Source organism: Elaeis guineensis, chromosome 13 (genome assembly GCF_000442705.2).
Source record: "Elaeis guineensis isolate ETL-2024a chromosome 13, EG11, whole genome shotgun sequence".
In the NCBI taxonomy this organism is placed as follows: domain Eukaryota; kingdom Viridiplantae; phylum Streptophyta; class Magnoliopsida; order Arecales; family Arecaceae; genus Elaeis; species Elaeis guineensis.
In genome coordinates this window covers 9,663,182-9,689,523 of record NC_026005.2, presented here as the reverse complement: position 1 = coordinate 9,689,523, position 26,342 = coordinate 9,663,182, and the positions used below count along the sequence as shown (strand labels likewise).

The 26,342-nt window shown below is 41.3% G+C and overlaps 1 protein-coding gene and 1 non-coding gene across 5 annotated transcripts; both read left to right on the top strand.

Annotated features, from left to right (window-relative positions):
• The first annotated feature begins 8,208 nt into the window (after nt 1-8,208).
• Nucleotides 8,209-8,280, top strand: TRNAM-CAU (transfer RNA methionine (anticodon CAU)). The gene has a single exon. It is a non-coding gene; the product is annotated as a tRNA-Met (tRNA).
• Nucleotides 8,281-8,302: 22 nt separating this feature from the next.
• LOC105056561 (uncharacterized) lies at nt 8,303-26,037 on the top strand. 4 transcript variants are annotated; one of them, XM_010938784.2, is made up of 9 exons: nt 8,304-8,454; nt 9,362-9,476; nt 9,584-9,619; nt 9,716-9,853; nt 11,170-11,256; nt 17,982-18,029; nt 18,108-18,184; nt 25,319-25,481; nt 25,707-26,037. In XM_010938784.2, the coding sequence occupies exons 2-8, from the start codon at nt 9,402-9,404 to the stop codon at nt 25,464-25,466; spliced, it is 609 nt and encodes a 202-aa protein (XP_010937086.1). In that variant the 5' UTR covers nt 8,304-8,454; nt 9,362-9,401; the 3' UTR covers nt 25,467-25,481; nt 25,707-26,037. The 4 variants fall into 4 exon arrangements, with proteins under 4 accessions (XP_010937089.1, XP_010937086.1, XP_010937087.1 ...); XM_010938785.4 differs by having other exon boundaries at nt 8,308-8,454; nt 9,346-9,476; XM_073247553.1 differs by lacking the exon at nt 8,304-8,454 and adding an exon at nt 8,580-8,596.
• Nucleotides 26,038-26,342: the final 305 nt, after the last annotated feature.

Below are 26,342 nucleotides of genomic sequence, written 5' to 3'. Positions count from 1 at the left end.
TGAGGTTCTCCTCTCGTTACCAGCCTGGCTTGTGGGGGCGTGTTAGGGCGCTGTAAGGCTTCTCCCCCATCCGGTCTAAAAGAATCGGGCCTTCGACTTTGCTCATGTCAGAACGAGGTTCTCCTCTTGTTCCTGACATGGCTGTGGGGGCACCTTAGGGCGTTGAAAGGCCTCTCCCCCCATCCGGTCTAAAAGAACCGGGCCTTTGACTTTGCTCAAGTTAGGGCGAGGTTCTCCTCCTGTCCCTAACAGGGCTGTGGGGGCACATTAGGGCGTTGCAAGGCCTCTCCCCCCATCCGGTCTAAAAGAACCGGGCCTTTGACTTTACTCAAGTTAGGGCGAGGTTCTCCTCCTGTCCCTAACAGGGCTGTGGGGGCACATTAGGGCGTTGCATGGCCTCTCCCCCCATCCGGTCTAAAAGAACCGGGCCTTTGACTTTGCTCGAGTTAGGGCGAGGTTTTCCTCCTGTCCCTAACAAGGCTGTGGGGGCACATTAGGGCGTTGTAAGGCCTCTCCCCCCATCCGGTCTAAAAGAACCAGGCCTTCGACTTTGCTCATGTCAGAACGAGGTTCTCCTCCTGTTCCTGACATGGCTGTGGAGGCACCTTAGGGCGTTGAAAGGCCTCTCCCCCCATCCGGTCTAAAAGAACCGGGCCTTTGACTTTGCTTAAGTTAGGACGAGGTTCTCCTCCTGTCCCTAACAGGGCTGTGGGGGCATATTAGGGCGTTGCAAGGCCTCTCCCCCCATCCGGTCTAAAAGAACCGGGCCTTTGACTTTGCTCAAGTTAGGACGAGGTTCTCCTCTTGTCCCTAACAGGGCTGTGGGGGCACATTAGGGCATTGCAAGGCCTCTCCCCCCATCCGGTCTAAAAGAACCGGGCCTTTGACTTTGCTCATGTCAGGACGAGGTTCTCCTCCTGTTCCTGACATGGCTGTGTTCTTGGAGGGATCATATCCAGTCATAATACATCCACGCTAGGTGGGAGGGGCACGTTAGCTAGAAAGAAAAGTAGATTCAAGGCGAAATAGTAAGTGATACATTTACAGTTTTCCCGCTCCTCCTTGAGGCCCTCCGGTGATGGAGTCGATGGTCCCGATGGGAGGCCGGTCCCCGGGCTGCTCCTCCCTTTTCTGCGGTTCAGGCGGTGGGAGGGCTCTTGGCCGATCTCCTCTACCCTCAGGCCTGCGACGGATGAATCTGTCGAGTCGACCTCGCCGGATGAGCTCCTCGATCTCGTCCTGGAGCTGGATGCATTCTTCGGTGTCGTGGCCGTGGTCGCGGTGGTAGAGGCAGAACTTGTTGGGGTTGCGCTTCTCGGGATGTGTGCGCATCCTCTCCAGCCTAGGGAGCTGCTCCCTGACCTCCATTAGTACTTGGGCCTTCGAGGCGTTGAGGGGGGCGTGGTTGCGAAATCTCCCTGGTGGGGAGCCCCGCCGAACCCTGCGGTTCGGGCTTCTCTGCCTGCGTGCCCGGGGTGGAGTATGGGCACGCTTATGTCCAGGAGGGGATCGGAAACGCGGCCGGGCTTCCTTGGGCCTTTTCTTAACTGCGGGATTACTCGAATCTCCCGCTTGACGCTCCCTCGCTGTCTCTTCGTCCTTCATTTTGAAGGCTTCTTCCGCTCGGGCGTATCCTTCAGCCCGAGCCAGTAAATCGGCAAAATCCCTGGGATACTTCTTCTCCAGGGAGTACAAAAGATCGTTCTTCTGCAGGCCACCTTTCAGGGCGGCCATGGCAACTGATTGGTCCAAGTTCCGGACCTCTAACGCCGCGATGTTAAAGCGGTTGACATAGGCCCGTATGGACTCCCCTTCCCTCTGCTTGATGTTGATGAGGGACTCCGAACCCTTCCGGGGACGCCGGCTGCTGATAAAATGGGCCACAAATTGGTGGCTCATTTGATCGAAGGAAAAGATGGTACCCGGCTTCAGAGCCGAGTACCAGTTCCTCGCCGCTCCCTTCAAAGTAGACGGGAAAGCCCGGCATAAGATGGCGTCAGGAGCGTCGTGAAGCAGCATCATCGTTCGGAAGGCCTCCAGATGATCAACCGGGTCCGACGTCCCGTCGTAGCTTTCGAACTGGGGAAGCTTGAAGTTCGGCGGGATTGGTTCCTACATAATCATTTGGGAGAAGGGAGGATCAGTGCAAATATCCTCACCATAGGCGGGGGGCGCGTGGCGGAGTTCTTCAATCTGCCGGTTCATCTCCTGGAGCCTCCGGTCCAGGAAATCCTCTCGACCTCGAGTCTCGAGGGTTCTTTGGCAGAACGGGGGCAGGGATCTTCCAGGGGTGGAGTCGTGATCCGATTGATGGTTCTCTACCCTCGGATTTGCCTTCCCGGGAAGGACGGGGCGGCTAGCCCAGGTGGCCCGCCCCGCCGCCGGGTTCAGGCATTCCGGAGATGCCCCTTCCGGATGCGCCGACGCCTGTGGTTGCTGCTGCTGCATTGCTTGTACGGCTTCGACGAGGCCTTTGACCTGCTGTGCCAGCAAGTCAAACTGCTCCGCGCCGACCGCCGCCGCCGGAGGGGGAGGAGGAGGAGGCTGAGAAACTGGAGGGAAGGCCGGAGCCTGAGATCTGGCCGCGGAGGCCGTAGACCGCCGGGTGGACGCCTTGCGCGGAGGCATCGAATGTCGATCTCGCGAAGGGAGATTACGGGTGGGTGATGGAGAGACGGTCGGAGACGGCTCCGTTGAACACTCCTTTAAAAACAAGGGTGCTGCGAAGACACAGGCCCCTTCCTCTAGCGCCAATCCTGTTGGTGCAAAAATCTGCTTGCGCCGGAGAAGCTGGAGTCGGGGAAGCCGCGGTCGCCGCCGGGACCTGCAAAGGAAGTCTAAACCGGAGGTGGGGTTGCTCCAGCAAGACCCTCCAATGCTCAAGTCAGTTCTCTGCCTCAACAAGAATGGAGTGCTCGAACGGAGAATTTAGCAGAATTTTTGAGATAAGAAATGAGCTTAAAGAATAACGTATCTGGGTCTCCCTTTTATAGGCGGAGGAGGCAACGGATTGATGGCGACGTTTGTAGCCGTCTGGTAGTGGGCCGCCCATGGTCAGGGAAATTGATTGCGAAGGATAGTGGAGTAGACATGTGGCCATCACCGCGGCTCGCCACGTGGAATCTGTTACGAAGGGTGGAGCAGCGTCCGTTGTCGTAACTTGTCAGTGGATGGGAGAATCGCCCGGTATCCGTCGCAGGAGGTGGAGCAGATTCGTGGCCGTTATGGTGGCCTGCCAGGGAATGATGGAGCTGCGCGGAATCCGCCACAGGAAGTGGAGCAGGATCGCGGCCGTTATGGTGGCCTGCCAGGGGGTAGTGGAGCTGTGCGGAATCCGCCACAGGGAGTGGAGCAGAGCCGCGATGATTACTGCGGCCTGTCAGGGAATGATGGGGCTGCACGGAATCCGCCACAGGAAGTGGAGCAGGATCGTGGCCGTTATGGTGGCCTGCCAGGGGGGCGCGGATTTGTTGATTGGAGCTCGGCAGCGGTCGGAGCCCGACCTCTGTAGAGGTCCGGGAGAGGTCCTCCTGGCGGTTGGGGTCGTGGGTGGAGTCTGACTTCTGTGGGAGTCCGAGCGGAACCCTCCCGGAGCTGAAGTCGCGGGCGGAACCCGGCTCCTGTAGGAGTCCGGGCGGAGTCCCCTGCAAACAAAGTTAAAGGTGAAGTCCGGCTCCCGTAGGAGTCCGGACGGAGCTTACCAGCAGTTGATACTGAGAGCAGAGCCCGGCTCCCGTAGGAGTCCGGACGGAGCCCTCTGTAATCAAAATTAAAGGTGAAGTCCGGCTCCCGTGGGAGTCCGGACGGAGCTTACCAGCAGTTGACACTGAGAGCAGAGCCAGGCTCCCGTAGGAGTCCGGGTGGAGCTGTGCTGTAGTTGATGTCAAAGGCGGAGCCCGGCTCCCGTAGGAGTCCGGGCGGAGCTGTTTTGCAGCCGATGTCGGAGACGGAGCCCGGCTCCCGTAGGAGTCCGGGCGGAGCTGTTCTATAGCTGATGTCGGAGACGGAGCCCGGCTCCCGTAGGAATCCGGGCGGAGCTGTTCTATAGCTGATGTCGGAGGCGGAGCCCGACCCCCGTAGGAGTCCGGGCGGAGCTGTTCTGTAGCTGATGTCGGAGGCGGAGCCCGGCTCCCGTAGGAGTCCGGGCGGAGCTGTTCTGATGTCGGCGGCGGAGCCCGGCTCCCGTAGGAGTCCGGACGGAGCTGTTAGGATGTCGGCGGCGGAGCCCGGCTCCCGTAGGAGTCCGGGCGGAGCTGTGCCGTTGACGATGTCGGTGGTGGAGCCCGGCTCCCGTAGGAGTCCGGGCGGAGCTGTGCCGTTGACGATGTCGGTGGTGGAGCCCGGCTCCCGTAGGAGTCCGGGCGGAGCTGTGCCGTTGTCGATGCCGCCGAAGGTTTCGGCTGTGGATATTTTATACCCAACAAAACTTAAAAAATATAATTTGAAAGTATAGTTAATCAAGATTATTCACCTACTTGCACTTGGGGATAGCCAGCGATATTTGGACCTCCCCAGCATCAACTATATCCTATATGATATTCTTAACCTAGGAGCCCCCATTCATAGGTTTCCACTAAGGTAAACTTTGACAGCAATACGACTGACAGGGATGATAAAGGAGGTGAAAGATTTTTGCATGGAAGCTCTAATTCTAGGTTTTTTGTTGCTAGCAACGAACAAATTTATCACATCTTAGTCCCTGAAGCATAATCGAAAGCAGCATGGAATGCATTAATTATGTAACGTTCGTCCTGAAAACTGGCCATATTTATATCGAGGGTGACTCGAAGACCATTATTTGGTGGATTTTGAGACAAGTCCAACATGTGAATGGGCTTTTTTTTGCTAGTGGATATCTTGAGGATAGCTGGGAGTTGCACTGACACTGTATTTTAAGCTGTTCGCGTCTATCTAAAGATAAATAGTATCGTGGATCGGATGGTTTGTTGAGCACTCCGATCATACTTTATGATATTTTATTTTTTAATTTTATAAAATATATACATATTAAAATAATATGATTTTTTTATTCTAATAAAAAATTAAAAAAATTATTAAAATTCTTCTGTGATTTATCTTTATTACACCTTCACTCAAAATTTTAAAAATTTTATATTTAGCCCTCCAAAATTGACGTTAGTTAAGAAGTTATAGAAATATAAAAAGATCAAATTGTCCACTGTATTTTTTTAACAAAAGCTTCAGAAGCGGCCTGGGACTTCAAAACCGTTGCCATTCAGAAGAAAAACTCGGAGAGGAGGTGCCGATTTGGCAAGAAGGGAGAGGGGGGTGTGGGGACAGTAGCACTGGTGCTGCCGCCAGTGGCGAAGGTGAGATAAGGGACATGATAAGAGGAGAAGGTACCAGCGGCCTACTTGCAGAGAGTGGGAAAGGTTGGAGATGGGAGTGGGAATGGTGGCGGATACAAAGACAGCGGCGGCAGCAAAAGAGGAAAGAGGAGGTGTCGAGCAGATGATGCTCACAGGTATCTGCTCGATGTTCGCCATCAATCTTCTCGCCCATATCGCTGTCGCCGTCACCACCAAGAATCACCCTATCCTTGACCCCCTTCTCTCCCGCTCATCCACCATGGTAGGAGGAAGAGGTGCTGGTGGCACACTTGGGGGGTTAGGGTAAAGATCGAGATGGGAGTGGGAACAGTGGCGGATGCTACAGTAGCAGCGGCAGCAAATGAGAAAGGAAGAGATGTTGAGCAGATGGTGCTCGCAGGCGTTTGCTCGATATTCACCATCGGTCTTCTCATCCACATCGCCGTCGCCGTCACTGTTAAGAACCACCCTCTCCTTGACCCCATTCTCTCCCACTCGTCCATCATCATCCCTCTGGTCCTCCCCTTTCCTGATTACCCCGCCCTCCCCCTAGGCCTCAAGAACTCCAAGGACCTCCATCTTGCCTTCTTCCGATCCCTCATTCACACCCTCGTCGGCCTCCATGACCCCCTCTTCCACTGGGCACAATCCACTCCCCACCCTCCACTGCCATCCATCCAATGGCTGGATGGGTGCCCAAATGATTTGATGGTGCTGGTGTGCTTGAGGAACTAGCAGGTCCCGGTGCCACTGCAGGCAGAGACACTGGTGGTGGGGTTGGAGCAGAGCGAGGGGCAAGATTCATCTAGTGCGTGAGGGAGGCGATGACGGTGCTGGTGGGTTTCGAGGGATAGATGGCGGTGTGGGGCCTAATGACGCAGAAATAGACCCTGTAGGCGGCGATCCTAGCATTTAATAAAAGGGAAGGTTCCACATCTTTTTTTAAAATACTTTATTCAAGATTATTTTTGTCATTTCAAAAATTTATAATGATATGAAAATGAGATTCAAGTTAATATTAACGGATCGACTAACGGTAAGGGTTGGATTATAGGGTTGACTAAAATGTTAAGGGTATAACTGTAGGTTTTTGAAACTATTGGATATATCTGTAATTTTGAACTATTCTCAAAGAAATTTTTGTAATTTATCCAAAAAATATATATAATTATGAATTATAAAATTATGTCATGGAGAATAAAATTAAAAATAAATATATATAATATAAAATAAAATAATAAATATAGAAACATCCAATGCATGTCTAAATAGTTAAAAAAAATAAGAATATGAATATTTTAAGTCATTTTGTAGTTTCTTCTTCATATGAGGCAATATCTCATATTTTCTCTCAATTTTTTTACCATTGAATTATTATAAATAAAATAATTTAAAATATATAAGTTATTAATATATAAAATTTAAAATATAAATAAAATAAAAAATATTTTATAAAATATATATGTACTAAAGAAAAAAATTATGCAAAAATAAGTAGAGTGGATTGGGAGAGGGGTGCGGAGGGAAAATGAGAAACCGGAAGTTGAAGAAATAGAGAGAGGGGGCTGACTTGGAAGAGGAGGGAGAGCAAAATTTTAGATTTTTTTTTAAGAAAATAAATTAATTTTAGGATAATGAAAATTTTTATGTTTTGTCAACCAAGTATTTTTTAAAATATCCAATGTGATAGTAGAAGTTAATATTTCGTCAAAGATGGAGATAAAAATTTTAAAACTAAATTTTATTTCGAGATAAGAGATAAATATATATGAAGTCATACTTCTCTCTCTCTATATGGATGCACGTGTAAAGGTATATATAGCCTTTATGTGATTACGTAGATTTCATCCTATAGTGTTGACTCTTTGATAAATATACAAAAAATTTATCAAAATACTTTAAATATATTTTTATCAACTTTTTTACATTATTATTATAAATTATTATTAAAATTTATCAATATCATAAGCCTAAATATTGAAAGAAAGTCGCATAGAGAAGCCACAAATTACATAAGAGAAAAGGGTAAAAATATAACACCAAATGGAAAGATAGGATACTGTTCATTAATAGTAACCGTGTAGGGAGAGGAAGAAGTAGTTGTGTTAGTTTATTTTAGTCTACATAGGGACGGGAACTTTATATTTGCTTGCTCATGTGTAAGCCATGAAAAAATACAAAAGTTCATGCCGTGAAAAATGGGTCTCAACATATTGACTAAAATATAGCTCAAATATATTGATCAATTTTCGACTGATTTCAATAGAATAATTTCTTACATAATTGAGCATCTAGCTAAGTTACCCTTAATTTTTATAAGAACACCATTATCACTTCAACCAATGTTATTTTATATATTAAAGAAAAAAAGATGACTCTCCATCATATCTTATCTAAAGCCATGGGCCATCTTTTTAAAATGCAAGGTTAACATATTGCCGAATTGAATGGGTCATTAATTCTCTATGGCACATATACATGCTTTCTCTTTTTCAGAAGAAAAGGAACATGCGAGCTATGAGAATTAAATGACTTATCCAGTTAATACACATTGTGATTTTTCTTTGTTTTATGCAAGAATATGATCACATCCATTTATATAGTTTTACATGATGACTTAGCAATTTATGAATAAGTAGAACCTTTTAAAATGCATGCCTATCGCATATCAATGATAAAGCATCCTAAAACTCATGTTTTGCCATGTTAGTGTACAATAGGTACACTCGGGATACACACACACGCACATGTTATTATACATGTCATTAGCATCAGGTTTTGGAAATAATTTCACTAAATAATGGGATGAAAACCATGTGTGTAAGCCATTCATTTATTGGTATACTTTTTATATTTGTATGCCAGCCTTCTTCCACAAATCAGAGTGGCGCAGCGGAAGCGTGGTGGGCCCATAACCCACAGGTCCCAGGATCGAAACCTGGCTCTGATAGAGAAGCTTCCAACTTTTCTTTCTTTTTTTTTTTGTCTTTCCCATTCTTGTTTTTATATTCCTTTTTTTCTACCAATCTTATTTTAATATATTTTATTCCTTTATTTCGATACTCTCCCACGTCCTTTCTTTCACTTCACACCCCGCTGAAACCCTCACTCCAGACATCACAAGGTAAAAGTTCTCCCTTATTTCAGTTCTCCCTTTTTTCAGTTTTTCTTGAATTAAAATTTCTCTTTCAAATTTTTACATTCACTATCTTTCCCTAATCTCACTTTCGCAGTTATACCATCACACTGATTCCTGCCATGAATTGGTTCTCCTTCTTTCTTCTCTTAGATGATATATATTTGTCGCTGTTTTATTTACAGAAATCGAACCATCTAATGTCAGCTCGTAATAAATCACTTATTTTACTCCATCAAGACATATGGAAAGCCTGGTCTTGGGAGTTGCTGGTTCTGTACGCAGTGTCAAAGAACATAATATTATCTTATCTCCCATCCGTTTAGTATTTAAGTTTATCTTTCGATTAGTTACTTCAGTACCACACAATTCAAGTAAAACTTCTTTTTGTTAGGTTGATTTTATTGTTGTGGTGGTTATTTTATTTTGGGCTTATCTTGAAGCACTTGTATTATTTTGTTACTTTTTCTCAAATGATTTTTTTCTCTTTCTGGTTAATTGCTGCACTTACAATCATAGATTAACTGTAACTGTCGAGACTGTGTACTGACTAGTTGAATTTGGCTTTAGGTTCATATATTCACTGATTATTCCTATTAAGGATCACATCTGATATATCTATGGAAATCTTTTCACAAAGATTTGTTTTTCTTCTTAACATAGCCTCCTCGTATTTGTCGTACATACCTGTGCCATGCCTGTTAGTTCTCTATATTGAATTGTTTTTTCCCCTCCAAAAGGCTCTTACTTTTGAACGAACTTTATAGCAAATTTCTTATCCAAAAAGTAATCATTTTCACTGAAGTGGGTTTCAATTACCTCAAATTTCTAGAGTCATTATCAGGCAACAGTTTTATGATTTCTTGTTGAATATTCCAGTGATTTGGATTTGCAGACACTCGAAGAAGGGAGTTCATAAGAAAATAGGTGGTGAAATGCCTGGAGAAGATTGCTTGGTCCGGCCCTTATTTGGAGGTGCTATAACTAGTTGCTTTCCTCCACGGTTCCAGGTAGTTGCTAATCTTCTTTTCTTTCAATTGTAACAATTTTGGGTTTTAGTTAATCCAAATATAGTAATAGAAGTGGGAGAACTAATATCCAGCTTTGCTTTGGACAGGATGTAAGCAACATACGAGAAGTTCCCAATCATCAGGTTCGTTAATAGTTTTGCTGCTAAGATTTGATATTTCCTTAATTCGATGAAGTCTGGGTTTGCTGACACAGTTCATGTGCTCTTGAATCTCTGTAGGAAGTTTTTGCAGATCCTAGTCGTGATGAGAGCTTCATTTTTGAGCTGTTAGATTTGAAACGCGAGGTTGGAGACAATGGAAGTGCGGTCTGGTTTTTACGCGACATTGCCAATGAACAAGATGCTGCAGAAACCATGGTAACTTGTTTTCCCAATATTGCTTTGCTAATCTTGATTATGCTTAAGGCACTGTGGATGTGTTTAAGAAAACAAATTATCATTCTCGATGGTGTTTCAACGTTATAAGTGTCCAGGGTCTTGAAGTTGCATGATGACTGTGATGTAGTTTCACAAGGCTCAATTTGTTACTAAAATGCTTACTTGTAGTTTCTACAACGCAAAATTGTATTTCAAAACATAAAACTTGTTATTGCATACATACTAAGAACCATCATATGACAAGCTGATAGCAATAAACCTTTTAAAATTATTGGCAGAACAAGATAACAATACATGAGGACTCTCTCTCTCTCTCTCTCTCTCTCGTATCCCCTTGTTTTGGTGGTGGTGATGCAGGAGAGTGTGGAGTGTTTGCTAGTTTAAATTTTAAGACAAGTTTTTTCTCCACCAGTGAGGTCATGTTTGGTTTAGGAATAAACCAGTATAAAGTATCTCGATCTGGCTTTAATCCGCTTGATTCCTCCAAGCAGAGATTTTTTTCCTTTGGAACAGCATTATTGAGGCAATATGGAGATTTCTGAAAAAGCTTCTACTGATTTTGCTTAACCTGAATAAATATATTTAGACAGATTTAGTATAATAGATATTTTCTGGTTAGCAGCTGCCTATCCTTTTTGACTTAAAATAATTCCTCTTATTATTTTTAACCCAGATAAAATTATTCCCGAGCCAAACTGGACTTTAAAGAGCTAATATTTACTAACAGTTGATTTTCTGAAAGTGAGCCCTAAATATTCTATAAACCTAGCATAAGGGGAGGCCAGGGTAGGTGTTGACCGGGGTTCTCTATACCTTTATTCTGTTGCGGCTGTATATATGTTAATTAGTCTATTGCTATTGTCATTAATGGAACTCATATATGGTCCTTGTAGCAAATTAGCAATTACTTTTCAGGGGGTAGTTGTGAACATTTTGTATAGTTCACTGCTGATTCTGACTCTTACAGTGATGATGAATAGCCAAGCAATGGAGGATGAAGCCTTGAGAGATATGTAGGCCCTCTTTATAATCTTCTCAGTGTTCTTAAATCAGCAATTAGACTCCTTTTTATTTCACACATGTTATTTGAAGTAGAATTTGTTGGTTGATACGTGAATGAAGACACTTTTTTTATGGTATTTAGAACATTGACACATATTGTTGGTTAGTCATTGGACGTCTTCTGTTGAAAGTCCATCTAATAGAAGCAACAAGCTTTGATGTTATTCGATTGTAAAAACTGCAGGCAAAGCCACTAAACTAATTGGTTTTTCTTTTTCTTTTTAAATAACCAGGTGCTAGAGCATTCTGGCACTCTCGAGGCCGTTGGTTTAGGTTGTGGAGGTGGACCTACAATAGTTACAACGGCAGTTGGTAAAATGGTGATGTATTTATTCGACATTTATGTTCACATGTTACTCTGATTACTCAATTTGTTGTTGTTGTTATTATTGTTGCTTTCTTGTTTCTGATGTTATTTATGTGAATGCTTCATTTCTATCTTTGTTCAATCTTATTATGCATATTGTGGTGGGAATGGTCCCAAAACATGGATGCTGGGATCGAATGGTTAATGCAAAAAAAAAAGGGACTTTGGTGGTGTGGGGGTCAACTTGAAAAAACTTGGACAAGTTTTAACAATTTTTGACTTAGACAATGTATAAAATGTAGGATTTTTTCATTTTAATCAAACAATTAATGTTCAACTAGTATTACTATTATTCAAGTACAAAAAATACTTAAATATTCTCACATAGTTTGTGTTGTCTATAAAAAAGGGAACTAAGATTGATGCAATCTTTAGATCTGATCAGTCTATCTTTTGAATCTGGAACATCATAGGGTTGTGAGATTGTAAGTGGAAGCTTTATGATATTATTTTAATAGTTTTGCAGATGTGTATGCACCACTTCTGCATTTAGTTGTTAGTGAAAAAGATTGTTGCAGTGTTCTAAGTGCCAGCTTTTGCTGCTCTTTGCTGATCATCATGTACTGTGCTGGGTCGGTATTTGCATCAGGCATCGGTCGGCAGGTTTCTATTTCATCTTAGTATTTTTTTAAGTCTTTTTATGAGGATAGAGTGACACATTTGCTGATATGCATGGTGCCACCTACACTTAAACCCTTGCTCGAAGGTTTTCATTTTCTGAAACATGGAGGCAGAACAATTTTAGTTCTTTTACACTTGTCCCTTACAATTTGTGGCAACATGCACATATTGGAAACTAAAATCCCTAGATCTTTACAGCGAAGGAGGCAATGTGAATTCTTCAGTAATTTCTTTGCCGAAATTTAGGAGACAACAATGTTGATTCAATGATTTTGTTTATGGATGTAATGTTAGCAAATAGGACTACACTATGGGTGGACATCAAATTGAGCCTTAAGGACAATTATATATGCTATTAGACCAAATTAAGTATGTAGGATGGAATTCTGGGAGTACATTATGAAATGAGGTTCTAGTCAAACTTTATTGCCTTGAGATACCATAATGTTAGAGTGGCAAAACTGAACAAATCCAATACCCTGATCCTAAATTGACTTTATGTGAGCTAGATTAAGGCCGTGGTTATTTTATTCTGGGTTGAGTTTGGATTAATTGACTGCTTGGTCAGTGTTGGTCTTTGTTATTGCATGGTTTGCAATATTAGAGGGATCTCTTTTAAGGCATTCATAAGTTACATGCCTACCAAGCATCTCCTACAAATAATTGGGCTCCAACTAAATTACATTCTGGAACTTGTATATAAAGAATACAATCTACTAATTACATGTTCAAAAGGTGGCGAGCTTTATAGATTTTACCACCAGTGTACAACATTATCCAAGCCATGTATTTGTTTTGAGGAAACTTTCAGCTTTTTAATGTTGTTACAAGATAACCACTGACAACAAGCTTTTCTATTTGTACTGAATCTTTTCTCTTTTGCAATACTTCACCTTGCATGGTGATTGAAAAATCTGGTAAACCATCTATGTCAGGTCCTCCTCCACTCTCTCAAATCTCTTTACATACTCAAAATAGGTTCCAGTTTTCTTTTAGCTTCCCCCTCTCATTTCACAAGCAAACTCAGTAAACCCCTGATCAGGATCACTATGAGCAGAAAAAAATATGGGCAAAGTAGTCTTTGGGATTTTACTTGTACTTGCTGTTTTTAATTTTCAGAGTTGCTGCATGAATTCTGAAACATATGAATTTTTATTTGTTTATTTATTTTTTTGTTTTATGGATCTCATCAGATCACATGCTCTACATGCTGGCAGGTATGGGTCACAGGACCAGCAGGTCAGTTCTGCTTTAGTCAAGTCTGATTATAGGAGGCTGACCTGATCAGAGCTGACTTGACTATTATTGTTTCATGTTCTGTTCTTATCTTGGATATGTTGGACATGAGAATTGAGAGATATTTGAATACATTAAAAAAAAAAAATCTTAATTGGAACATTCGTTTCATAATTCATAATTAGACCCATGTTTTAAAAAACTTGTCGATGGCACAATTGATTGTTGGGAAACTTACATAAATGCGAACACTCCACATGACATCTTATGGCCTTGGAGTCATCACCAAAAGACCACTAACATGCCATGAGATAGCCTACCATTTGCCACATCACAATGAAGATATCATCTTTCTTCCAACTCAAAACTTTAGCTTGTGAGAACTTCCCATGATGCTAGAATGCACATATGGGAGAACTGCAGAACTTGATGTGGATTTCAAATTGGTGGTTATATGGATTTATATGGATCTGCAAGCATGAGAAAACTATCGGAGTATGTAAAATTATCCTAACTAGAGGTAACAGAAAGTTTCCTTTCTCAGGGGAATTGGCTCACAAACTGGAGTTAACTGCAATTGGAAGCTGGGGGGGGGGGGGGGGTCTGATGAGCTTCTTGTTGTGCATGTGTCTGCAAAACCTACATGATGTCACATATGCCTTAGAACTCTACTTTTGTGCACTGCTAAAATATATATGAAGACATTCCCAGCAGGATTGTTGAATGCTTCATGTAGTGATTTTTACATGATTTAGCCCATTTTGAATTCAAATGTAGAGTGCATTATTAACAACACTGTTATAAAAGCAAACTTTGATCGGGGGTTGGGTGGCACTGAATGGTTCTGTCATCCCCCGACTTGAAGGCACGAGCCAAATGCATGGCAGCCAGCTGCACTTAGGGTTAAATTTCCACAGGAAATGCAAGGCTTGCCTTTTTGTACACACACACACACTCTCAAAATCTAGGCAGTGGTATTATTGCAGCAAAAACACTTCTAGCATAACAAAATTTAGAATGATTGTTTGGACAATCTTATAAAGTAAAAACATACAACTATCAATCAATTCATTAACTTAAGAAAAAGTACATATAAAGTCAACTAAATCTTAATTTTTCTTTCCGCTCAGCCTGTAGTCCCTGTCCGATTTGCTCTTTGGCATCTGAAAAATGTAGAAAGAGCTAGAGCTTAGTTAAGTCACCTTTACCTTTAGTTGGATCAACCATATTATACACAGAATCTCATTTTTCATGATATAGGATTTTCAATTATAAATAAAAGCATGCTAAAGAATACAAAAATTTAAAATTTAAAAATATTCAATGCATCCGATCGAAAGCTAAATTTTCAAATCAATGTATATAAACCATCCACCCCCTTTCTCCTAGCTTTTATGACTATGGCTACAATCAACCTATAGCAAGCCCTAAAAGAGACTAGCTTTTGACTACAACATACTGTTAGTCGGCATGTTGATGATCGCCTATTGAAGGTCTGGACAGAAACTAGCTCTGAAATTATTTGGAAAACATGCTTGCAATAGCATGTACTAGCGATTACCTATTGGCTTGATCTAAAAGAAACTAGCTCCTGACTACAACATATCGACAATCAACATCATCCTTGATTGCCCTTTTGAAGGTCAAGAAGAAGATTGGATCATGAACCTGTGTGATCATAGTCATATTAGAGAGCAAATGTTACAACTAATTAAATCAACAAGAAATTTGATGCAACAATAATTTAGTTCATGTCCAAGTAAATCATTTCATGCATGATCCAATAGTTTCAAATTCATCTGCATGCAAGGCATATACAATATTTAATTTAAGCATAAACATGTACATAAACAATTTTCATCACATAAATTTTCAATATTTGAACTATTATTTAAAGCAGGTATAAAAGTAAACAATAAATCATTTCATATAACGTGCGTGATAAAACCACTAGGGGTATAGGTATCATACAGGTCAACTCATGCATGCCGAAAATCTTATTAACCTGGTTATGCACGATCTGGACAAAACGTGTTTTAATGATTAGTTCTTTTTTTGAAAATAGATTATTTTAAAATCTTGAGCATTTCTAGGTCTAAAGGTCCCATCTAGGGTCCTTGGTCCAAAATCCTTCCAGACTAGCAGTTGTGACTTTAGATCCGTCAATCAATAGCTAGGACTTGGGTATATATCCCTAGTCCAAATCTAGCCTTTAGGGGTACCTACAATCCTCTGATCCAAGTGGGGTCAGGACTCCTTATTCATGTCTCATGTGGTGTGGCTGCAGGTAGATGTGCGCACCCTGAGGTTTCACAAGCACCTGAGAAGTAGGAGAGGGGGGAGGGGAAGAGAAACAGAGGAGTGAGAGCATGAGAGAGTGGGTGGAGGGAAGTTTTAACCTATTTGTGGGAAACAGAAATAGGGAGAGAGAGGGGATGCCGATGGTCGGATCAATGGTATTTCGTACCGGTCCAAATCGATTGGTATCTCGTATCGTACCGTATCGATGGGGAATCGGTTGGATTCAGATTGGTTTTTTGGAAAATGGTTTGAATCGGACTGAATTGGTCGGTTCGGTACAGTATCGGCCCGAACTGTCCGATATCGGACTGTTTAGTCCGATAGAGTGTGGTATGATACCGGTTTGGTCCGGTTCGGCTTGGTTTTCTTTCATTTTTTTGGCTGTTGGATGAGATTTTTTTGAATTTTTTATTGTCGGTACGGTCCGATACCATACTGACCAGAAACTGATATGGACCTCGATACCGGTTCCTGAAACCTTGGTTGGGCCCTTGGCTGCTGCTTGCAGCACGGCCACCGACCATTGAGAAGGAGAAAGGAAGAGGCTGGGAAGGGGCCTTGGGTGGTAAAATAGGGATGACCTTGTGTTGTCCTCCTATGGTCAAACAAGAAGGAAATAAAAATAAGAAGACAGAAGCAAGGAAGGAGGACTTATTGGTTGAGAGCTTGGCCTCGCCAATTGGAAGGATTGGTAGGCTTCCATGATGGTGAAATGATGATCCGTAAGGTGAGACGTAGGGTCTTTGTGGGATGGAAGAAGGAAAGGGGAAGGAGGAGAATGGAATGTGGGTGGAGGATGGAGGGGCGTGATCAGTTTAAATAGGGACCAATGGTGGTGAGGGAAGATGGTGGCTTTCTGGGAGGCAGTAGAGAGGGGAGTTGATTGCAGCAGACCAGCGGCAAGTCTCAAGGCTGACGTTGCTATTTATGGTGTGCATTGCACTCCTTGGTGGTGCTGCATTCCCTGGCGGTGATGCGATTTCAATCAGCAGGGTAGTCTTGCTGCTGCATGACCGAAATAGAGGGTTGCCCCTATTTCAAAACAAAACAGGGGATGCCCTTTTGTTTTCCTGAATTTTGAATTGAAATTGGCAAGCCATTTTTTGACTTTCTTTTTGAGTGGAGTCCGGGCCAACTTCCCTCTGGGTGAAGTCGGCAAATCACCTACAGACTTCTGCCAAAATCGGCAATTCATTGCTGACTTTGGCTTAAGACCAAGTAGAAGCTGGTTTCATTGGACTGGCTCCCACAGGTTTTATAGCATGTGAAGAAGGCTGTGACTGAAATATATAACACATGTGATGAATGTGTTGCCGGCTTTGGCTCAAGACCAAGTTAGAGCTGGTTTCATTGGACTGGCTCTCAGGTTTTATGGCATGTGAATAGGGCTGTGACTGAAATATATAACACATATGATGAATGTGAGATGTATGAAATTAGTTCTGAGCTTTATGTGACTTAGAGGTTATCTACATGCCTTTTGAGTATCCCATTTGTTTTCATTTCTCTCAAATACTCTCCTACTTCTTATGAAGGCACTATAATAGTTCTTTGGAGGCTTATGTCCTGAAGACTTCTAGACATTTCAAGATATGCCATTGCTGATAACCATTTGTGTTCACTAGCATTTCTGTTTTCTGAGCACTTTGGGTTAGTGCAATAGAATTGCACTGTCAATGGGCCACGAAATCTATTTTCTGCAATGCCAATTTCATTTCTCTCAAATACTCTCATACTTCTTATTAGGCCACTATAATAGTTCTCTGGAGGTTTTTGTCCTGATGAGTTTGAGACATTTCAAGATATGCCATTGCTGATTACCATTTGTGTTGCACAAGCATTTCTGTCTTCTGAGCATTTTGAGTTAGTGCAAAAGAGTTGCACTGTCAATGGGCCAGGAAATCTATTATTGCAATGCCCATTTCTGAAGATGCAAAATTTATTTATAAACTTAACCACTGAGTGTTCTGACAATACGTAATTATAGATTATCCTTATTTCATGAAGTGAAATTCTTATACATGACAGTTCTTCAAGTCCCTGCATATCCTTTTTTTTCCATAACCATTTGAATTGATGAATTCATTTGTCTGCTGCAGGGGGAAAAAATTATATCCTGTCATTTATGAAAATCCATGCTTCTCTTTTCAGTGGTAGACATAAGTAGCTATGACATGAATTGTTATCGGAAATTTTTTCTGATTATGTGGGTCTTGATATGCAACATGTTTGAGAAAAACAACATTTCGAGATTCACTGGACTCATTCGTAGGATTTATGTAATCTATTATATAATACTATTATAGTAATGACTTGATATACTACTTGAGAAAAAAAGACAGAAAAGAGATATATCTCTGATGCTTCTATTCATTCTCTAATATTGATGCACTGGTTTGTTGGTATTGCTATTTTAACACCATTAACAAAATAAGTGCCTGCTTCTTATGGTGCTGTTTGTGTTGGAACTCCAGTACCTCTGTCCATTAACAATGGCATTTTTCATCATCTCTTTGATAGGCCTTAACAAAAGGGAGACAAGGAAGGGAGGCACAGAATCTTGTGCGGGTAAGCGCACTTTCTGGTTTGGTCGTTATGCATGCAAATGATAGATACATGGGGTCTTGAACTGTTGCTTGACTTCAGGTATATCTAGCAAATTTGCGTCTGAAGGAAGTTTCTACTGATGTGCTGATTACTGCATATGAGCCGATATTGATCAAGTAAGTGCCAAGCATAACTTTGTAGGTCAAATGTTAAATTTATGTAAGGTCTATTTATTGGATTGAGATATGCTTCACCTTATATTACAATTGAACTGCCTGTTGTTATAGTTGATTGCCAGCAGCATATCCATGGTTATTAAATGTCTTTATTCATATGCATGTAGGGATGTGTTCTAGTGCACCATACTTCTGCACAATCACCTTGTAATTCCATGCTTTCTTTGGCCAGTCGATTCTACATTTTGTAAATTGTCAATGGTTTTCTGTTTGCAATTGTTTTTCAGAGATGCAACCTGTAAATTGTTGAGCAGGAAAGGAACTATCAGTGCTTATGCATAAAATTTTAGTGTCAGAGTTCCCCTTTTCTGTAATTTTTGTCGTAATTTTAAAAAGAAGAATTGTTTTTCAATCTAAATATTACAGCAGAATATATGCAACAACCCTAGCATCAAAAAATGTAAATTACTAAATCAGATCTCATGATTTATGGGACATCCTAACAAAATAGGATTACTAAATCAGATCCCATGATTTACGGGACACTCTAACAGAATAGGAACCTTAGTTATATAGGATTAATTCTAAGGATACAATCTGTTACCAAAAGAATTTTCTAACAGAATAGGAATCTTAGCTATGTAGGATTAATTCTAAGAATACAATTTGTTTTCAAAATAATTTTCTAAAATAGCTAACTAACCATACACTGTTTTCCCACACTCCCCTCAAGCTGGTGAATAGATATTCTCCATTCCCATCTTGGATACAATAGTCTGGAAAATTGAGTTACTCAACCCTTTGGTAAGAACATCAGCAAGTTGACCATGTGTAGACACGTAAGGTGTACAAATCAACCCACTCTTCAATTTCTCTTTGATAAAGTGTCTGTCGACTTCAATGTGCTTCGTCCGATCATGTTGTACTGGGTTGTGAGCTATGCTGATTGCAGATTTGCTGTCACAATAGTCTCGTAGGACCATCCCACTTAATCTTCAGGTCTTCAAGGATGATCTTCAACCAAAGTAGTTCACACACACCTTGAGCCATTGCCCGAAATTCAGTCTCTGCACTTGATCGAGCTACCACACTTTGTTTTTTACTTCTCCACGTTACAAGATTCTCACCGAGGAAGGTGTAATATCCCGAGGTTGATCTTCTATCAACAATTGATCCAGCATAATCGGCATCTCTGTATGCCTCAAGTATCAATCCTCCATTTCTTCTGAACAAGATACCTTTCCCCGATGTTCCCTTGAGATACTATAGTACTCTATGAGCTGCTTGTAGATGAACTTCCTTTGGGCTATGCATAAACTGACTAATCACACTTACTGCGTATGCTATATCTGGTCGTGTGTGAAACAAATAAATGAGTCTTCCTACTAGGCGTTGATATATTTCTCTGTCTATTGCGGCATCTTCCTCTGCTTTTCCAAGTTTAAGATTAGGATCCATGGGAGTACTTGTTGGTTTGCATGCTGTCTTGCCAGTTTTCTTGAGAAGATCTGTGACATACTTCTGTTGAGAGATGAAAATTTCCTACCTAGAGTGAGCGACCTCAATCCCGAGAAAATACTTCAGTCTCCCTAACGATTTAATCTCAAACTCCTTAGCCAAATATTGACTCAAGATCTGTTTCTCCTTAACATCATCTCCTGTCACTATTATGTCATCAACATACACCAGTAAGGCTGTAAGTCCTCCTGAAAGAGAGTGTTTAATGAACAATGTGTGATCCCCTTGGCTTTGTTTGTATCCCATAGCCAACATAACTCTTGTAAATCTCCCAAACCATGTCTGTGGTGATTGCTTAAGGCCATACAATGCTTTTTTCAATTTACACAGTATGAGCAGCCAAATTCTTCCCATATCCTGGTGGAACCTCCATATAAATCTCTTCCTCTAATTTTCCATGTAGGAAAGCATTCTTGACATCAAATTGTTGCAACTCCCAACCATAATTAGCTGCTAGTGATAACAATACTCTAACTGTGTTCATCTTTGCAACAGGAGCAAAGGTCTCTAAATAATTAATTCCATAGGTTTGAGTATACTCTTTGGCTACTAATCGTGCCTTGTATATTTCAATCGATCCATCTGTCCTATACTTCACCGTATACACCTACGTATAGCCCATCGGTTTTTTTTCTGTCGGTAACTTCAACTCTCAAGTCTTGTTATTTTTCAACGCCTCCATCTCCACATTCATAGCTTGTTTTCATTTTTCATTGGACAAAGCCTCAGATAAGGTGGTAGGAACGGTGATGGTATTTAGGCTTACAAGAAAGGCCTCATGAGATGGTGAAAAATTCTTAAACGACAAAAAATGTGCAAGGGGGTATAATGGTTGCTTTGTGCATCTTCTAGTTCCTTTTCTAATGGCAATTGGAAGGTCCTGGTCATCATTATCAATATGAGACTCAGTTTCATCTTGCAATGGATGGTTAGAAATTATTACCTCATTCGAAGAATCCGAGTTGAATTCTTGGACCTGCACAGGTTTAGGAGCAACCATCTTTCTCCTTGTGAACACCTTGCCAAATCTCACATTTTTAGGAGCAGAATCGATCTTTTCTTGTGGTTCATTTGGTGTTTCAGGCACCAATTCAAGTCTGGGTGTGGGTTCAGGCATGGGTTTAGGCACAGGTTCAGAAGGACTCCCAGGCATATGGCGGGAACAGGATGAACAAGGAGGTGCAGGTACAGGATCCGAGGTTTTAGACATAAGAATTGATGATAAATCAAGCAAAAAATCTTCCTTATCTTTCCTAATTGAATTCTCCCCTTGAAGATAAGCATTAGTGAGATAAGACTCTTGTTCATTGAATGTAACATCCATCGAGACATAGAATTTCTTTGACGGAGGGTGGTAACACTTATACCCTTTCTGAGTCGAAGAATAGCCCACAAAGATACATTTTAGAGCCCTCGGATCTAATTTTCCCCTGTTTTGACTGTGAATATGGACAAATGACGCACACTCAAAAATCCTAGGGACATGGTTGTTTGTAGTATTTAGGTTTAGGTAAAATATTGAAAGTATGTCCATAGGACTCTTAAAACCCAAGACTCTTGAAGGCAAACGGTTTATCAGATGAGTGGCTGTAAGAACTACTTCCCCCCAAAAAATCTTAGACATATTTTTTTGAAACAACAAGGCTCTGGTTTTTTCAAGGAGATCGCCATTTTTCCTCTTTGCTATCCCATTTTGCTGGGGGTATTGACACAAGACGACTCATGTACTATTCCTTCTTTCTGAAGATATGGGGCAAGAATTTAATTGAAATAGTCCCTGGCATTATCTGACCTAAACGTTTGATATTGATCCCGAATTGATTTTTGATCATGGAACAAAAATTCGAAAACACAGTACTAACATCAGACTTATGTTTAAGCAAAAAAATCTAGGTAACACGAGTGCAATCATCAATGAAAGAAACAAACCATCTGGCCCCAGAAATATTAGAAATAGTAGATGGACCCCAGATATCACTATGAATAAGATAGAAAGGAACAGAGCTGCTTTTATAACTAATTGGAAAAGGGACACGCTTGTGTTTAGCAAGTTCACACACCTCACAGTGAAATTTTTCAACATCTAAATCCTTACACAAAGAAGGAAATAGAATTTTAATAACCCTAAACGATGGATGTCCAAGTCGGCAGTGGTGAAGTAAAATTTTTTCTTTATTGGATAAGACAAACTCTGATATGAAGGAAGAGGGCAATCTGCCCTTGGTCATGTGCAACTGGCTTGGTTCTTCAAAATGGTAGAGGCCATTCCTTTGTCTAGCACGTCCAATCATCCTCCCCGAATCCTTGTCCTGGAATATACAATAACTACTGTGAAACATCACATTACAACATAAATCTTGAGTGAGTTTTTGTATAGAGACTAGGTTTGTGGACAATTTAGGAACGTGGAGAACATTTTTCAAAGTTACTGATGGGCTTGTTTTGACATCCCCAAAACCTGCTACAATGGTCAAGGATCCATCGGCTGTGGCTATTTTCCTATTGCTTGGACATGGAGTATAGGTTGAAAAAATATTGGATGAATGGGTCATGATTGGTTGCTCTTGAGTCTATGATCCAGGAGTTGGTGAAGGTTGTATCTGAGACATTTAATCCAATGAAAAATGGAAGCTCACCTGAATATGCCAAAGAACAAGTACTTGGAGATCCTTCAGATTTTTCAAGACTGTTGATCAGTGATCTCACCCTCTCAATCTCTTCTTGGTTGAGACTACTCGACTCCTGTGGTGCCGATCCACCTTGTGGTCCTGCAGCAATGTGGACTTGTCCATTGTTCTGTGGTTGACCTCCTTTTTGGCTCCATTCTCGTTTGGAGGCTTTCCATGAAGTTTCCAGCATTTTTCACGGGTGTGGCGAGACTTCTTGCAATAAGTGCACCATAATCCATCACGGTTTTGGGTTTTCAGCTGGCCACCTTTTCTCCCTTCAAATGTTGTTTCTCTCTCCATATTTGTGGCTGATTTGTTGTTACCACTAGCCACCATAGCGGAACTATCAGTGGTTTGTGGTTCAAGCATTAACCCTCTTCTACTTTCTTCACTTCGGATTAGAGCCACTACTTCGTTAAAGCATGGAACCTCTGGCTTTCCAAGAATCTGTATCATCACTTGATCAAATTCTGGATTAAGTCCAACTAGAAAATCATAGATCCTATCTTGTTCAATGAAGTCCTTCAGAACCGCTGCATCATCTGGGCATTTTGTTTTTATCACCCGGTAGTGATTCAATTTCTGCCACAAGGATTTCAGTTGATTCTCATATTCAGTGATCGTTTTATTCCCTTGTTTTGCAGCCATAGTTTTCACTTTGACCTCGTACACTTGAGCCGCATCTTTAGCTTTAGAATAGGTCTGCTGAATCGCATCCCATATGTCCTTGGCAGTAGCCAAAAACATGCATGTGTCACTTATTTCTGGAATCATGGAATTCCACAACCATGCTATGATCATAGAGTCTTCTTCATCCCATGCTTCAAACTTAGGATCCCCTGGTTTAGGACCTGTACCTGTGAAATGGCTAATCTTTTTCTTTCCTTTTAACACTGAATGAATGAGTTGAGACCACTTGAGGTAGTTCTTTCCATCTAACCTGTAGGAGGCTTGAATACTCTGTAATTCTCCTGGTTGTTGAAGTCGGATTACCTCTTCGGATTGGGCTATAATAGTAGTCTCTCCGATTTCTGACATCTGGAACGACAGCGAGTCAATGATGGTGTCGGTCGGAAATAGAAACGACGGTAATGGCTGGGGCAGAAGGAAAAACAGAGGCGATCGATTGGCAATGAAGGCCACAAAGCTTCACAAGATACTCGGCAATGAAAGCCAAAAAACAAAGAATTCCAGAAAAGAGCCTAAAGCTCTGATACCATATCGTAATTTTAAAAAGAGGAATTGTTTTTCAATCTGAATATTACAGTAGAATATATACAACAACTCTAGCATCCAAAAATGTAAATTACTAAATCAGATCCCATGATTTATGGGACATCCTAACAAAATAGGATTACTAAATCAGATCCCACGATTTACGGGACACCCTAACAGAATAGGAACCTTAGCTATATAGGATTAATTCTAAGGATACAATCTGTTACCAAAAGAATTTCCTAATAGGATAGGAATCTTAGCTATGTAGGATCAATTCTAAGGATACAATCTGTTTCCAAAAGAATTTTCTAAAATAGCTAACTAACCATACACGGTTTTCCCACACTTTTTGTTTTTTTTCTGTTTTTGTTTTGCTGTGGCATTACGCCAAGGGGCTTGCCACGCAAAAAGTAAACCTTTCACTGCCAATATCCTGAAATGCTCAATGAAGTGAATTGATAGCAAAAATTAGTTTGGCAGATGGCTATGACACATTGCTTAATAAACAAGAATGTGAACTGATGCTTTAGATTAATGTGATTATGCTCTGGCATCTCAAATTTAATATGATGCTTTCTACTCCCTTAATGAATTTTCTTTTAGTATTTTGAGAATTTAGACCATATTCTTAATCCTGGAGTCTGTTGGATGAATGGAAATAATATACTAAATTTCTGGAAGACAATAAAGCTAGCTCTGTGGGTACTTTTTTTTTTTTTCCGAAGGATTTATATAATTTGACAAGACGGGTTTAGAGCTAGTTCGAGGAAAAAGTTGAGGGGTTCCAAATTTGTACATGAGGAAGGTAAAAACTTGATTTATATATCTATTTTTTGGTTTTTTTTTTTTTTCCCAGAGGTTTTTTTTGGGGGGTGGGTGAGATGAGGGAGATTGCATGCTGTCTCATGCTGGTGGTGGAATCTTGTGATGAAGAAGTGATCCCATGTCATATGGATACGGGGATAATTATCAGAACTATACTGGTCTTACTAACGTGCAACAAGTAACAGTGAGCTTGTGCAAGACCTATTCACAAAGACATGTAGATGTAGTTGGATCTTGCTACAAGGTCTGGAAGCTATGTCAGGGAAGCACATGTAATGCATAAGATTTGGGAGATTGTGCCTTACAGCTCAGGTTACTTTAATACACATGCTATTGAAGATGGGCACAGTGCCCCAGTGACATTCATGGCCTCAACAGCTTTCTTGGAGGAACTTTTTTTCATCAATTTTCACGAAGAGCTCATGGATGATGTGGACAGGTTTTTTAGATAAGAATATCTATAATTTGTAATTAATCAACTTGCTATTTCTGCTAAAATTCATCTATCAGTTATGTAGCTTAAATGGCTGATCTTTTGATGTATTTTCTTGTTAAATATCTGCATGACCAACAGCTAACCTGTGTTGTGTTTTCAAAGTGCAATAACTAACATCACATTAGCATGCGTGATCATGGTGGGCCTATGGGCATGCATGTTGGCCTTGTTAGAGTGTGCTCTTAATTTTATTATCTCTATGCAGTGTAAAATTGCTCTATTTTTTTTGTATTATCTAGTGCTATATCTGATATAGGTGTACAAAATCTCTCATCTATGCATGCTTTCTTTAGAGGTGTTGCAATGTAGGTGTTCAGTGATTTTTCCCCCTTTTATTGATCCTCCTTTTGTGGCTTTCTAGGTTTATTTTTCATTTTAAAGGCTGTATCTTTTCTGTTATGATTTCAGCCCCTTGAGTGAAAGTGCCAGGTCTGTGGGAGCTGGGCCAGCTGTACCGGCTGCACAATCTGGATGTCTGCCGGTCGCTGAGGTCTTCAAGCTTGCTGTCACCAACTTTAAGGTCCATGACTGGAGTCTTTTTGGGTCAGGGGGATGAGATAAAAGCAGATAAGTATGTGGGTTATGTTATCAACCAAATGTAACCATCTCTTCTTCCTCATGAGATTTTTTTTCTAGAAATGGCCTAAATGTCTATGCATGTGTGAAGCATATCTTGATCATATTGTAGAACTGTTAAAAGTCTGACCGAATGTGCTAGTTGGTCGGGATTTATTCTAAATGGTGCCCCTGTTTTCAATGATCCACAGTGACTAATGCATATTGTAAACTGCTGTAGGATCTCGATGTTCAGGAATGATCCAAACCCACATTCATTCAGTGCTTATGGATTTTCCTAGATGCATGTCTATAGTAAGAAGAGGGTATTCAGCACAAGGGAAGAAATTACAGTTGGGTGTGGAGTCCAGTTCTAACCGGTCGCCTGCTGACAGTTGGGCCAAATTCTCCATGAAAATTGATTTCTTCCTATTCCCTTCTTTCATCCTTGTTTTCTTAAACTTTGGATCATCTATATTAGCAGTTATAACTGCTGTGTTATCAGACACTGTCGGTAAACTAGGATTCTGAAAAGTTGATTGAAATTTTACATGTTAACCAAGTTTTAGGCATTGTGAATCTTTGCTGCACCAATTGCTTGTCCTTGTCCATGGCCCAGAATAGGAAATTTACCATGGGAATCTTTAGCTAAATCCAGGAGATAAAAACCTAAATTCTAACAGCTGGAAAGAAGAGTTTCCCAGAGGAGGTTGACATCAAAATCGGCAGAGTACTTGCTCGGTTCAGTTCCATTTTCTTCAAGTAGTTGTTGGGGTGTTCTTAAACTTTTCTGACCTCAAGCAATTCTCAAATGCTGCATCATCCAGGCTGTAGTTTAAAAGTTACTGAAGGTTTTCCTGATCCGTGCATTACCTTT

Coding starts and splice junctions, on each gene's coding strand:
- LOC105056561 (XM_010938784.2), top strand. CDS start 9,402: ATGCCTGGAGAAGATTGCTTGGTCCGGCCCTTATTTGGAGGTGCTATA. Junction 9,620..9,715: donor GAGAAGTTCCCAATCATCAG/GTTCGTTAATAG, acceptor GAATCTCTGTAG/GAAGTTTTTGCAGATCCTAG. Junction 11,257..17,981: donor CAACGGCAGTTGGTAAAATG/GTGATGTATTTA, acceptor TCTCTTTGATAG/GCCTTAACAAAAGGGAGACA.